At 37.7% G+C, this 14,145-nt stretch overlaps 1 protein-coding gene across 1 annotated transcript in view; it reads left to right on the top strand.

Annotated features, from left to right (window-relative positions):
* Window positions 1–14,145, top strand: part of LOC150085143 (BCAS3 microtubule associated cell migration factor-like) — a 345,830-nt gene that overhangs the window by 114,342 nt on the left and 217,343 nt on the right. Inside the window, exon 6 of the mRNA XM_090373846.1 lies at window positions 1,112–1,175. Coding sequence (XP_090229972.1) covers window positions 1,112–1,175 — 64 coding nt within the window. The remainder of the gene's footprint in view (window positions 1–1,111; window positions 1,176–14,145) is intronic.

The following is a 14,145-nucleotide window of genomic DNA, read 5'->3' as shown; positions in this document are numbered from 1 at the left end:
ATGAATCCAACATTGATATTCTAAATGAAAACATTAATATCAAAAAAGAGTTACAAAGGTTTTACAATCAAGCTACTAGAGAATGAAAATAAATGGCTAATTTAATAATAATAACAATAATAATACTGTAAAGATAGGTATACTTAGCTATAAAAAAAATTTTTTTTTTCAATGAACAAAGATAAGAAATAACAATTAAAAAAAAAAAAAAAATAGGGATAACAATAAGAATAATAACACAAATCAATCAATGCAACTACTTAATGTGAACTAACAAGAAAAGAAAACAACAAAATGCTTAGAAATACAAATTTCTCTGTTACCACAGCTTTGCTCAAGTGCAAATCGCTTGTAACGTATGATATGCATTGTATAGGTTGTAAATTGACCTTGTATATTTGACATTGTATATTGAGACCTGACATTGTGTACAGATTGTAAATAGAATTATTACTGTATTGCTACTGTCATATTCCTCCTCTGTAAGGCTTCGGCTGTTTTGGAGTAATAAAAAAAATAATAATAAATAAATAAAAATAAATGTGCAATCCATCCAACTCGAACAACATCCATCTTGAAACTGAGAATAGAAAAAGTCAGTCGCTGGTGATGTCCAGTGCAATATTAGAAATGCACCTTCTAGTTTGAAGTGATATGATGTTAGGAATGCTACTTGTAGTTTGTTGTTTTGGAGGCATTCACACTGCCAGCTGTGATGCCAGCACTTTAAGTGCTTGTCTAGTATGGCCTTTAAACTGTTACTATCATGATGAACTTATCTACTTTTTCAGTAGTTCAATTGTGTGCGTGCGTGCGCGCACGCACGCAGATTACTTTTCCTAGGAATAAAGCTTTTTAGCTAGGGGAGTGAACACATACATATTTGTTATGATGTACAAAAATATAAGTTCACTATAGGTTAAGGACATTTTATAGTAAGAATTTTATTTATTTTCAACCTATATGTGTCTTCAGCTTTTTCACTTACTTTTATAAGAATTTTTTTCCTTAAAGATATATTCATAGTATTTATAATGTTTCTGAATAGTAAATGTGTAATATTTTTGTTTATTTTTTATAACATATGAATAAATATTTATTTTTTATATAGTATTTGGCCGGAAGGATTTGTTTGCAATGAAGCGACCGTTAGTGGCTTTATGTGACAGTACCAGGTATAGCCATTGGTGTTAAAGTGTAAATATATTCAAGGATTAAATGCTCTTTTATATTCTATTTCTGAAGAATATATCTTTGTTATTTTATTTAGATCATAATCTGCCATTGATTAATAATCTATTGTACTATTTTATAGTACAACAGAAGATTATTTTAGCATTAGCATTGGCATATACACCGATGAGCCAAAACATTATGACCAGCAAGTCGTTATGCAAATCGAAGCAACTGTAGGTGAACTACGGTGTGTGCGCGGGTTAGGACATGGAATAAAAACACCTGATACTGAGTTCCATTAATCAGTATTACTGTTGTTCTTCAGATGGGAAAGGCAGCAGACTTAAGAGAGTTTGAAATAGGCCAAATTGTAATGGCCAGATGACTGGGTCAGAGCATTTTCGAAATGGCACGGCTGGTGGGATGCTCATTTTAAGCCATAATTAGTACCTGCTGAAAGTGGTCTGAGGAGGGAAAACCCATGAACTGCTGATGAGGTGTTGGACGACCATGGCTTATCGATGCTCAATGTGAGCGAAGGCTCTCCAAGATGGTACGTGGCAACAGAAGGGCGACTGTGGTGCAACTCGCTGGTAATTGGAATGCTGGTGACAGGAGTAATGTGTCACAACACACAGTACATTCAACCCTGCCGAAAATGGGGCTGCGTAACTGCAGACCACTTTGAGTGCCCATGCTAACCATGGTTTACCGGTGACAGCACCTACAATGGGCAAGCATCGAAACTGGACCTTGAGTGATTGGAAGAAGGTTCTCTGGTCTGATGAATCATGTTTCTGGTTGCACCATGTTGAGGGCCGGGTACATGTGCATCATTTACCTGGATGGCGCCTGGATGCACCGTGGGATGAAAAGAAGTCGGTGGCGGTGGTGTCATGCTTTGGGCGATGTTCTGCTGGGATACCCTGGGTCCAGTCATCCATGTGCCAGGCTCTCTGACATCTACTGCCTACCTAAACATCATTGCTGGCCAGGTACACCCTTTCATGGCAGTGGTCATCCCCTCTGGCAGTGCTGTCTTTCAGCAGGATAATGCGCCATGCCACACATTGTTTGCCATATCCTGGATTGTTTGAGACTGGTTCGCTGAACATGAGGAAGACTTCCAGGTATTGCCCTGGCTTCCAAATTCCCCAGACATCAATCCCATCAAGCAATTGTGATTTTTGTTGGAACAGCAACTCCAATCTGCCAATTAGGTAATATTGGTCTCAATAAGGACTCAACCACAGACCTTAAGAGGAGTTAAAGGATCTACCAAGACACATTTAGAAAACTTGTAGCATCCACGCCTACCCGGGTATGAACTGTTTTGGCTGCACGTGGAGGATGAACATCATATTAGATAGGTGGTCATAATGTTTTGGCTCATTGGTGTGTGTATGTGTGTGTGTGTATATATATATATATATATATATATCTATATATGCATGTTATAATAAATATAAAAACATTTGACATATTCGGTCTATTTTTATTTTTCCCTTTATTTCCACTGTTTTTAACTCATTGGTACTAATTCAATTTTATATATATAAAATGTAATATAAAATCAAAGTTTCAGTTGATGGATAAAAATAAAAAGTACTATATTTGATATTTTATTCATATTATATATATATATATATATATATATATATCCGATAATTCAAAATAAAACAAAATAAAACATAAGCCATATGGTAAAAACTGTAGAGTGAAAATTAACATAAAAATAACGTAAAATAAACCAACAGGGAGGGGGAAGTAAAGGTAATAAGACATAAACAGTAGCCGAAAGTCCCCTATATAATTTAGCACTTTAAATCCAATTAATAAAACCGATATAAAATTTAAAATAATGCTAATTATATTATAATTTAGCAGTTCCCCCCCCCCCCCCCTCGAAGGTACCAATTCCGAAAAACGTGAAATATCATTTTAGGAAGGATGTAGATTTACTTGAGTGTGTACAGAGAAGGGCAACAAGATTGGTGAGGGGGAATGAAGGGATCCCCTTACCAAGAGAGGCTTAAGTTCTGCAAATTGCAGTGGCTGGAGACTAGGCACCTGCGCGGTGATCTGATTGAGGTATATAAGGCCTTGAATGGGTTGAGCACGCTGAATTCTGATGGGATCCTTCCACTTGTTCAGATTACAAACCTAAGGGGCCATAAATTCAAATTAAGAAAAGACAGATGTAGAATAGATGTGCGGAAATTTGCCTTTAGCCAGCGGGTGGTTAATTGCTGGAACAAACTTCCATCTGTCGTTGTGGAATATCCTGAAAGAGGCCTCTGAGGTCGGGAAAACTCATATCTAGGAAATAAACTCATACACCGACCATTGAACAAAATTTACTGTAACTAAAATTTTTACAAATAGTATAAAAATAATGTAAAATCAAAAACAAATTATTTACAATAAACTAATGATTGTATATTGCGGAATACTAAAAACTGTAATAAAAGATCGTTTACAATAAAATAAGCTAAAATATAAAATTAAAAGTGCTAAAAACCTGGAGCTTTCGAGAGCGTTAGCTCTCTTCTTCAACAGTAGCATTAGCATTAGTAGAGGCATTTGATGCAAGAAAGCAAGCTTATGCAGCATCAGCCAAAAAAAAAAAAAAAAAAAAACCCACTTCCACTTCACCCCTCTGTTCGTTCAAAATACCTGTCCAGCTGAGCCTTAAACTTATTTAGGCTATCAACCTCCACCACAAGGGATGGAAGTCTGTTCCACCAACCAACCACCCGCTGGCTAAAGGCAAATTTCCGCACGTCTATCCTACATCTGTCTTTCCTCAATTTGAATTTATGCCCTCTCAGGTGATTTCTGAGCTAGAGGAAGAATCCCATCAGCATTGAGCATGCTTAAACCATTCAAGGCTTTATACACCTCTATCAGATCACCTCGCTGGTGCCTAGTCTCCAGACACTGTAATTTGCAAAACTTAAGCCTTTCTTCGTAAGAGCACCCCTTTGTTCCATTCACTAATCTTGTTGCCCTTCTCTGTACTCGTTCCAGCAGCTCTACATCCTTCTTGAAAAGAAAAGTAATATGACTTCCTGCAACATCTCCTTAAATAGCAGGTTCACGGTACCTCCACACGTGGTATTTCTCCACGTTGTTCAATCGGCACATGGTCAAAACCGGAAGCGGAAATGTCTCGGGTACGTGGCAAAGAAAATCATTCATCCGAACTTAATACAATTGTTTCAAAAATAGGATGAATACGCATGCCTCTATCTCTATTCATGGTATTCTTACTGGATGAACCAATCCATAAACCCTCGAGCCATTTACGCTCCCAGTATCCGTGTGCACAATCCAAAATAATAGCGTCCTCTGTCAGCCATATAGTTGTGCAGCATCTCCGAGAGTATCAGAAGTATTGTGTAAAAGAAGCTAGACAACAACAGCATTTAAGATTTGCGTGCCGTTGCAGAGCGTAGGCTGGAACCGCATGGGTTTAGGGTTAAAATACCTTTCCAGGATGTTCGATTAGTACGGGCCACTGTGTGTTTTCAAAAGAGTATTATGAATGTTTGGATTCGTAAGCTGCATGAAGATCTCAGATTTACTAGACGACAAATTGGCATGTATTTAGGTAATATTGGTAGTAATGTTTCTTCTAGACACCTGGTTCTTATCAGAAAGTTAGTCTCGGATAAAGTTGCTAGGGTAGCAGAGTCATATAGGCAAAGGCAAATTATGAAGTTCAATAGGTTGGTGAGTGAAAATGTGGTACAGCGATATGATAGGAGCACCCATTTTATACATAATTTGAGTAATAGACAGCTCACGAAAGAGCAGGAGGCAGTCCTTAGTTTAGGCCCTAAGTTCACGCTGGTTCCTTCGAAACCCCCATTGCGGAGATAGCAATGGGTATTGAACGGGCCATTAATAAGTTTCCTGAGCCTTTAGCTAATGAAATCCGTGTGAAGTCTGCTGCAGCATTGAGTCAGGTGAGGAAGGCATCCCCGAATCTCAGCCTTAGTCAAAAGAGAGCACTAGAAGAATTGAGAAGAGACAAAGGAATAATTGTTTTACCAGCAGACAAAGGGAGATCAACGGTGGTCCTAAATACAGAAGATTATAATAAGAAGGAATTGGAACTTCCACGAACACCCACTAAAAACCCTACTTTCCAACTCCTCCATGGCCAACATGGCCATGGAGGAGTTGGAAAGTAGGGTTTTTAGTGGGTGTTCGTTTCCTATCAGGAATTGAAGAAGATACGTTGATGATACCTTTGCCTTGGTCCAGAAGGGGAGGGAGGATGATGCCGTTTGCTGGCTTAATAGCTTCTCCCAATTTATACAATTCACCTCAGAGGTGGAAATGGGCGGTACTCTGTCGTTTTTGGATGTATTGGTCTCTAGGGTGGGTTCTAGGCTTAAGACGTCAGTTTTTAAAAAACCCATGTGTAGAGGTCAATACACCCACTATAATTCAGCACAAGTTGGACAATATAAGAATAGTGTAGCAAAAGCTTTATTTGACAGAGTAAGATCACACTGTACCACTTCTGAGGATAAAGAGAAAGAAATTAATCGTGTCACGGCAGAACTTAGAAAGTGCGGATACCCCCAGAGGATCCTGGATAGATATAGTAGAGGTGTGTCCGAGCGTAGGGAGTTGTTCATTCCGGTAGCCACCTCATACATCCCCTACTATCCGGGCCTTACTGAGCATCTGGCAAGAATTTTACGGGGTTATAGGACACGCTGTGTACAGCTTCCTGGGCGGAGGCTGTGCACAGCTGTGTCTCAGGTCAAAGACCGTATACCAAAAGATCTCAGTAGCGGAGTTATTTATAGAATAGAATGCCCGGATTGTGGGGAGTGTTATGTGGGGGAAACAAAACGACGGCTTAGGGATCGTTTGGGTGAACATTTAAATGCCATAAGAACCGCTGATTACAGTAAGTCTGCCGTGGCCGAACATTTTTGGGAGAGCAGCATCAAATCTCCCCGGTGGACGCTATTATTTTGGATCGTGCACACGGATACTGGGAGCGTAAATGGCTCGAGGGTTTACGGATTGGTTCATCCAGTAAGAATACCATGAATAGAGATAGAGGCATGCGTATTCATCCTATTTTTGAAACAATTGTATTAAGTTCGGATGAACGATTTTCTTTGCCACGTACTCGAGACATTTCCGCTTCCGGTTTTGACCATGTGCCGATTGAACCACGTGGAGAAATACCACGTGTGGAGGTACCGTGAACCTGCTATTTAAGGAGATGTTGCAGGAAGTCATATTACTGTTGAAGAAGAGCGCTGACGCTCTCGAAAGCTCCAGGTTTTTAGCGCTTTTAATTTTATATTTAGCTTATTTTATTGTAAATGATCTTTTATTACAGTTTTTAGTATTCCGCAATATACAATCATTAGTTTATTGTAAATAATTTGTTTTTGATTTTACATTGTTTTTATACTATTTGTAAAAATTTTAGTTACAGTAAATTTTGTTCAATGGTCGGTGTATGAGTTTATTTCCTAGATATGTCGTTGTGGAAGTTGATAGGTTGAATAAATTTAAGGAGGAACTTTACAGGCATTTGGAGGGAATGGTGTGATTTTTTTTTTTTTTTTTTTGGCTGATGCTGCATAAGCTCATACATTTGCTTTCTTGCATCACATGCCACTACTGCTACTACTACTACTACTATCACCAAAAAGGGGTTAAAAGAACTACTAAGAGAAAAACAAAATATCAAAATAATAGACTGACCATTATGCCCCATATCGACAGAGGACCACGAGGCTAATAATGGTCATGGAATCACTGCATTTCAATCGCTATACAAAATCGTCGCAAAGGTGTAACGATCAAAGAACCAAACCACCCATTCCTCCTCTGATCGATCCACAAATGCAGAGGATTTGCACGGCAGTGGTCCTTATGCAGCGAGAAATAAATTATAGAACAGACAGCACTCCAGAGCAGAGCCATACCACTAACACAATGTAAGCTTAGCCCAGCTTATATAAAAGAAAAGAATAGATGGTGGCACAGGCACTGCTTATTTAGCATATCAACCCACTACTGCCACTGAGTTATATTTAAATAATGGCCTTAAAATTAAGATATAATAACATAAAATAAGAAAAAATAAATGAATAAATAAATATTAAGCTATCATTAGAGGCAGCAAAATGCACATCCTCCACATGAAGCCCAGATATATCCAATAATTCAAAATAAAACATAAGCCAGTAGTATGGCAAAAACTGTAGAGCGAAAATTAACATAAGAATAACATAAAATAAACCAACAGGGGGGGGGGGGAAGTAAAGGTAATAAGACATAATAGACGGACCATGAGACTAATAATGGTCATGGAATCGCTGCATTTCATTCGCTATACAAATCGTCGCAAAGGAGAAAAGATCGAAGAACCAAACCATCCATTCTTCCTCCGATCGATCCATAAATGCAGAGGATTTGCATGGCGGTGGTCCTTATGCAGCGAGAAATAAATTATAGAACAGACAGCACTCCAGAGCAGAGCCACACCACTGACACAATGTAAGCTTAGCCAGCTTATATAAAAGAAAAGAATAGATGGCGGCACAGGCACTGCTTATTTAGCATATCAACCCACTACTGCCACTGAGTTATATTTAAATAATGGCTTAAAAATTAAGATATAATAACATAAAATAAGAAAAAAATAAATGAATAAATAAATGTTAAGCTATCATTAGAGGCAGCAAAATGCACATCCTCCACATGAAGCCCAGATATATCCGATAATTCAAAATAAAACATAAGTCAGTAGTAAGGCAAAAACTGTAGAGCGAAAATTAACATAAAAATAACGTAAAATAAACCAACAGGGAGAGGGAAATACAGCTAATAAGACATAATAGACTGACCATTATGCCCCATATCGACAGAGGACCACGAGGCTAATAATGGTCATGGAATCGCTGCGTTTATATATATATATATATATATATATTAACATTCTTTCATCTTTCACTAATCTACTGGCACCTTGTGTAACTTTCACATCCATTTATACTTACTCAGTTTAATTTAATATTAATACAAATTATATATATATATATATATAGCAGACTCTTGATTTACTGGATCGGATTAACTGGTACACTTAAAGACTCCAAAAAAAAAAAAAAAAAAAAAAAAAAATCAACCAGAAATCATAAAATTTAAGTAATAGCCAGAATAGGTATAGATGTTTTGCAAGTCGCAAATAAGCGACAAGAAGCGCCGTTATGTCATCATCATTGGGAGATTAGTGTGTCTGTTATTTTGCAATCCCTGCTGTCTTCGCACCCGCTGCTCAAAAAGAAAGACACCAAATGTTTAGTTTGTTTTAGTGCATTGCAGTGATTGTTGTGTTCTGTTGCACTGCAAAAGGACAAATTTTGTTTTGTTATTTATGTCAGGGGTGTCGGATTTTTTTTTTGTTTAGAAATCGCAAAAATGATGGGCAAATGCAAGAGTTGTGCTTTCAATTAAACAAAAACTTGAAATTATTCAAAAGTTTGAAAATGGTTCGTCTGTTAAATCTCTAAGGAACCATTATAATGTTGGTGAGCAAACCATATGCGACATTGTAAAAAATAAAGGGAAGCTATTACAGAATGCCAAGGACTAGAAGGGTAAGGATAGTAGAAAAAAGAAGTATTATAGGTTTGTAAAAGGCAAAAGAATATTAATATCCTAAAAGTTATGCTGCATTAAGAAAATTATAATTATAAGAAAAATCATAACTTTTAGGATACATTCTTTTGCCTTTTACAAACCTACAATACTTCTTTTTTCTACTATCCTTACCCTTCTAATCCATGGCATTTGGTTGTGTATTTTTCATCTCCATCTGGGCAAACTTTATCAGACTTATCTATTCTTGCATACTTATAACTTATATAAACTGGTATATATAAGTTTAGCGGTTGCTTTGTTTGTTTAGTGGTGTGGCTTTTTCCACACGAGTAGTACGTTTTTTCTGTCTCATTATTTTAACACTGCATAAGGCCCACCATTATGCAAATCTATGGCATTCTGCAGTTTGATCATTCTTTCGTGGCATGGATTTGTTTAGTGTTCAAAATGCAGTGGTTCCCTGGCTATTATGGCCTTGTGGTCCTCCAACGATATGGTGCTAGGTTTACAATACCGGTATTTTGGTATTTTTAATTTACGAAACCAGGATACCAGTATTAATACCGATATTCCAAAAACAAATGTTTTTCTCAATAAATTTTGATGATTACTTTATAAGGTGCAATAAAGTAAGGAAAAAAAACAAGTACTGTAATTACTTGAATTCATGATTTAAATAAACTTTAATTGCAATAATAAATATTCTGAAAAAAATCATTAAAAATATAGTTATTCTAAAAACAAAAAAATACATATTGTTACTGCAAAGTTTAGTTATATTTAAGCATCCACACTACCTGTCCGAATAAAGTGAGCTTTTAAGAAACATAAGCAATCAATAGTATGATCTTTAAAATGGATCTAATTTTGGTACATACAGTATTTGATTAGCGGCAGAAAACGTCCTTTCGGATTCTATTCTGGTACTGAGATAATCGTAGACAATTTCAGTCCATATTTTCTAGGCTTTGAACTTTTTTAGCAAAAATAGTTAAAAGTATTTCATTAATTTCCAGCTCAAGTTCATCTTTTAAAATCTCATTGGAGTCAGGCAATTTCTTATTTTGGAAAGAATTTGGGGAATACTGATTTTCTGTTCATGTTGGCCTTCCATGGTTGAATTATGTTCATCATTTTCTGAAGGAGAAAGATTTTTATTAAGTGAAGTATAATTTTCACTATAGTATCTTTACTGAGTCTGGGAGAGAGCAAAGAGTGGGGATAAAGAATAAAGAAGAGAGCAAAGAGTGCAGTTAAGGAATTCTTCACATATATAAATTCAAAGAACAGAAGGACAAATCACATTGGACCCCTTATGTAATGGACATGGGATAGTATTTGATAACATAGCTGAAGTTGCAAATGAATTCAACAGTTACTTTGCATCAATATTTACATAAAAAACCTTTTGTGTCATGGAAGTGAAGTTGAAAAAAACGTAATTAATGATGTTTGAAATATGTAATTATTTCAAATGATTGTTTAATGAGAACTTTCGTGCCTACAGGCAAGTAAGGCTCCTGTAGTTGATGGCATATACCCTATAATCTTAAAGGAGACGGCAAGTGAGTGCATTGAACCATTAAGGCTAGTTATGAGAGCATCACCGGACTCAGGAGAGATTCCATTGGACTGGTGTAAATTGGAACATAATGGCGTATAACGGGAAATTACCTACTGGCCAGCCTAACTTCAGTAGTAGGGAAAATCATGGAGGCAATGATCAAGGGTGGAATTCAGGATCATTTAGATGGAAATGGAATTCTGTAGGATACATAGCATGGTTTTGTAAAGGGAAAATCATGTTTAACAAATCAGGTTAGCCATTTTGACAGGTAACTTGTGAGCTGGATTTAGGAAATAATTTCAACATTGTTTATTTGAATTTCAGCAAAGCATTTGATTCAGTCCCACATGAGTGGTTACTTTATAAGTTGGAGCAGGCTGGAATCATAGGGAAAATCCTTAGGTGGATAGCACGATGGCTTGAGGGCACCAGGCAGAGGGTTGTGATAAATGGTTATTCCTCAGATTGGGTTAATGTAAGTAGTGGGGCTCCCCAAGGATCAGTATTGGGACCACTGTTGTTTATGATTATCTTAAGGATCAGTATTGGGACCACTGTTGTTTATGATTATCTTAAATGACATCTATGAAGGGATGGAGGGCGTGAGGTCTAAACTTGCAGATGATGTAAACATCAGTAGAGTAGTTAATGATTACCACCAATGACTTTCATCAACCGGTGAAATACCACCACTTTGCTTATTGGAGGCTTGAAGTGGTGAAACCCATGTTTAGTCTCTAGAGCAAAGTTTCCGGCATTCCCCTCCCTCCATACTTCTCCTTCAACCCATGCACGGTACTAAGTACTATAGGTTTTGATACCTTTCGTGTTTGGGGTTTTCATAAAAAAAAAAAAAAAAAGCAGTGCGTCTTCAGAGTGACCTAGATAGCTTTCCAGGATGGTCAGAAACGTGGCAGCTATGCTTTAATTCAGCAAAATGCAAGGTCTTACACTTGGGGAACAGCAACCCCAAAATAACTTATACACTTGGTGGAGTTGAACTAAAGTCAGTAGTGGAGGAATGGGACTTGGGAGTTACGATGTGGTCAGACATGAAGCTATCCGAGAATTGTGGACAGGTTGCAATGTTGCATGGTGTCCTATCGATGATTTATCAAACATTTGCTAGTAGAGATAACGACGTCATAATCACATAAAGGTGATTTTATAACCTTTATGTGGCCCCGGGTGCCAAGCGTTATAGTGATCAAGCGAATTTCAGAGTGATTCATAAAGCGTTTACTCAGAGCCAAAGTTCTTATTTAGTTTAAAAAGTTTTTTACATTGTCTTTAATTAATAACTTAGTCTTACAAATTGTAAGCAAGTTTTAAGAAAGGAAATCCACCTTTCTTTTTTCTTTTTAAACTAACGTACTAACCCTTATACCGCTTGGTCACTCTAGCGGCACTGCTCCTGCCTCCCCGTGGCGGGGCCGGTAACCTGGGAGAAGAAATCCACTCTCCCAGGGCTGAAAGGAGCAAAGATGGAAAACAGTTCATTTCCACCTTTAGAGCCATCGAGCTCAAGACTAGCAAATAAAAGTGACAATGAAAATGACTATTCTCAAGCAAAGAGGTTGAAAACAACACCTAAAGAGGAGATACCAGCCTTCCTCATCTTTCACTCTCTATCAGATCAGCCCCTGAGCAAATTATCACCTTTTCTAGTGCAGAAATGCATAGAGTCTGCTGCTGGTTCACCTAAATCAGTACGGCGACTTCAATCAGGTGATCTTCTAATAGAAACAACTCAACCTCAACATTCTGTAAAGCTATTAAAGCTCACAACTTTTGGAGGACACCAAATAAAAGTTACTCCCCATGCCACCTTAAACTCCTCAAAGGGAGTAATAACAGAATGGGACTTATTACTTGTATCAGAGGAGGAAATTGTCCAAGAATTACACGATCAAAAAGTCATCCAAGCAAGGAGAATCATGACCCGAAAAGACGGTACACTCGTTCCAACAAGAAGCATAATTCTTACCTTTAGCACTCCTAACTTGCCAACATCTGTGAAAGCAGGCTACCTTCATTGCCGTGTCCGACCATACATTCCGAATCCCATCAGGTGCTACAAATGCCAAAAATATGGACACTCCCAGACTGCATGTCGAGGTGAGGCAGTATGTCCCATCTGCGGGTCAAAAGACCATAACCAATCTGATTGTGCCACTACCACTCCGCATTGTCCAAATTGTAAGGGTAACCACCCAGCTTTCTCAAAAACATGTGAATTATGGAAGCAAGGAAAAAAAATTCAAAAATATAAAGTAGAGAACAAAGTGACATACTCAGAGGCAAGAAGACAGATAATCAAAACAGAGACAAAGCAAACATATGCCGCAGCAACTCAATCTTCACAGTCTGTAGGGATCCAAACTGAAGTATCGATTCCTCCAAATATATCAATTGCGAACTGGGCACGTTCGTTGCTTTCTGTTTCAAAACAATGTCCTACACAAAAAACAAGTGAACAGTCCAATAATACCCCAATCACCATACCAACGGAGGCCTCCTCAACAATAAAACCAAAAGTAACAGAAACCAAAAAACCGCAAACATCCACCACCGGAATGGACATTGATGAACATAACGAAGCAGAAGATACAATTTTAGAACTACATGCAAGTGATGAGATGGATGTGATCCGACCCGTTTTTCCCAGGAAAGACAAAGCAAAAATTGATCGATGCAAGCAAGCTGCAACTAAAAAACAGTCAGAATCGAAAACAACACAAAAAACCACATAATGGAAAAAATCCTTCAGTGGAATTGCAGAGGATTTCGAAATTCAAAAGATGATTTACAGGATCTAATCGATCGGTATGAACCAGCTGGCATAGCCTTACAGGAAACCCTTCTAAATTCACGAGTGTGCCCTTCCTTAAAAAATTATACCATTTTTAGACGAGATAGGAGCATTGACACGCCAGCTCATGGAGGGGTGGCTATCATTGTCAGAAATAACATTCCATCCAAGCATGTATCCCTCCAAACTCCTTTTGAAGTAGTGGCAGTGCGCATTGAAATTGGTATCACCATTACAATAGCCTCTATATATCTCCCTCCTAATTTTGCTTTCTCCTCAGATGATTTAGAAAAGCTAGTAGATCAGCTGCCATCTCCTTTCTGCTTACTGGGTGACTTTAATGCTCATCATCCTCTATGGGGATCGCCAAAAATTGACAAAAGGGGTAAAATAATAGAATTGCTGCTTGATACTCATAACCTTACTCTGTTAAACACTGGTGAACCCACATATGTCCATTTTACTACAGGATCCATGACTGCAATAGACCTTTCAATCTGCTCTCCCTCCATTTATGCCAATATGGGGTGGTCAGTTCTTGATAACCCGCTAAACAGTGATCACTTGCCGATTCTTTGCAGTATTCAAACACAAGTAAACTTATCTCCATTGCAGCGATCCACGTGGAAATTCTATAGGGCAAACTGGCATAAATTTTCCTCCCTAATCCAGTTTGATGATGAGATAATCCAGTCTCAGCCCATAGATAGTGTCAACGATCATATAACAAATCAAATATTACAAGCTGCGAATTCTGCAATACCAAAATCTTTACCTGGGAAACGCAGACAGAGACACTACTGGTGGAATCAGGAATGCACAAATGCTAAACAGACAAAAAATCGAGCTTGGAATCTCTTCAGAAAATTTCCTACAACTGCTAATTTTATTAACTTTAAAAAACTCAAGGCCAATTTCCGCCAAAAAAGAAGAAAAGCAA

Source organism: Mastigoproctus giganteus, chromosome 5, assembly GCF_048544385.1.
Source record: "Mastigoproctus giganteus isolate SK-2022 chromosome 5, ASM4854438v1, whole genome shotgun sequence".
Lineage (NCBI taxonomy): Eukaryota > Metazoa > Arthropoda > Arachnida > Uropygi > Thelyphonidae > Mastigoproctus > Mastigoproctus giganteus.
This window is presented reverse-complemented; position numbering and strand designations above follow the sequence as displayed.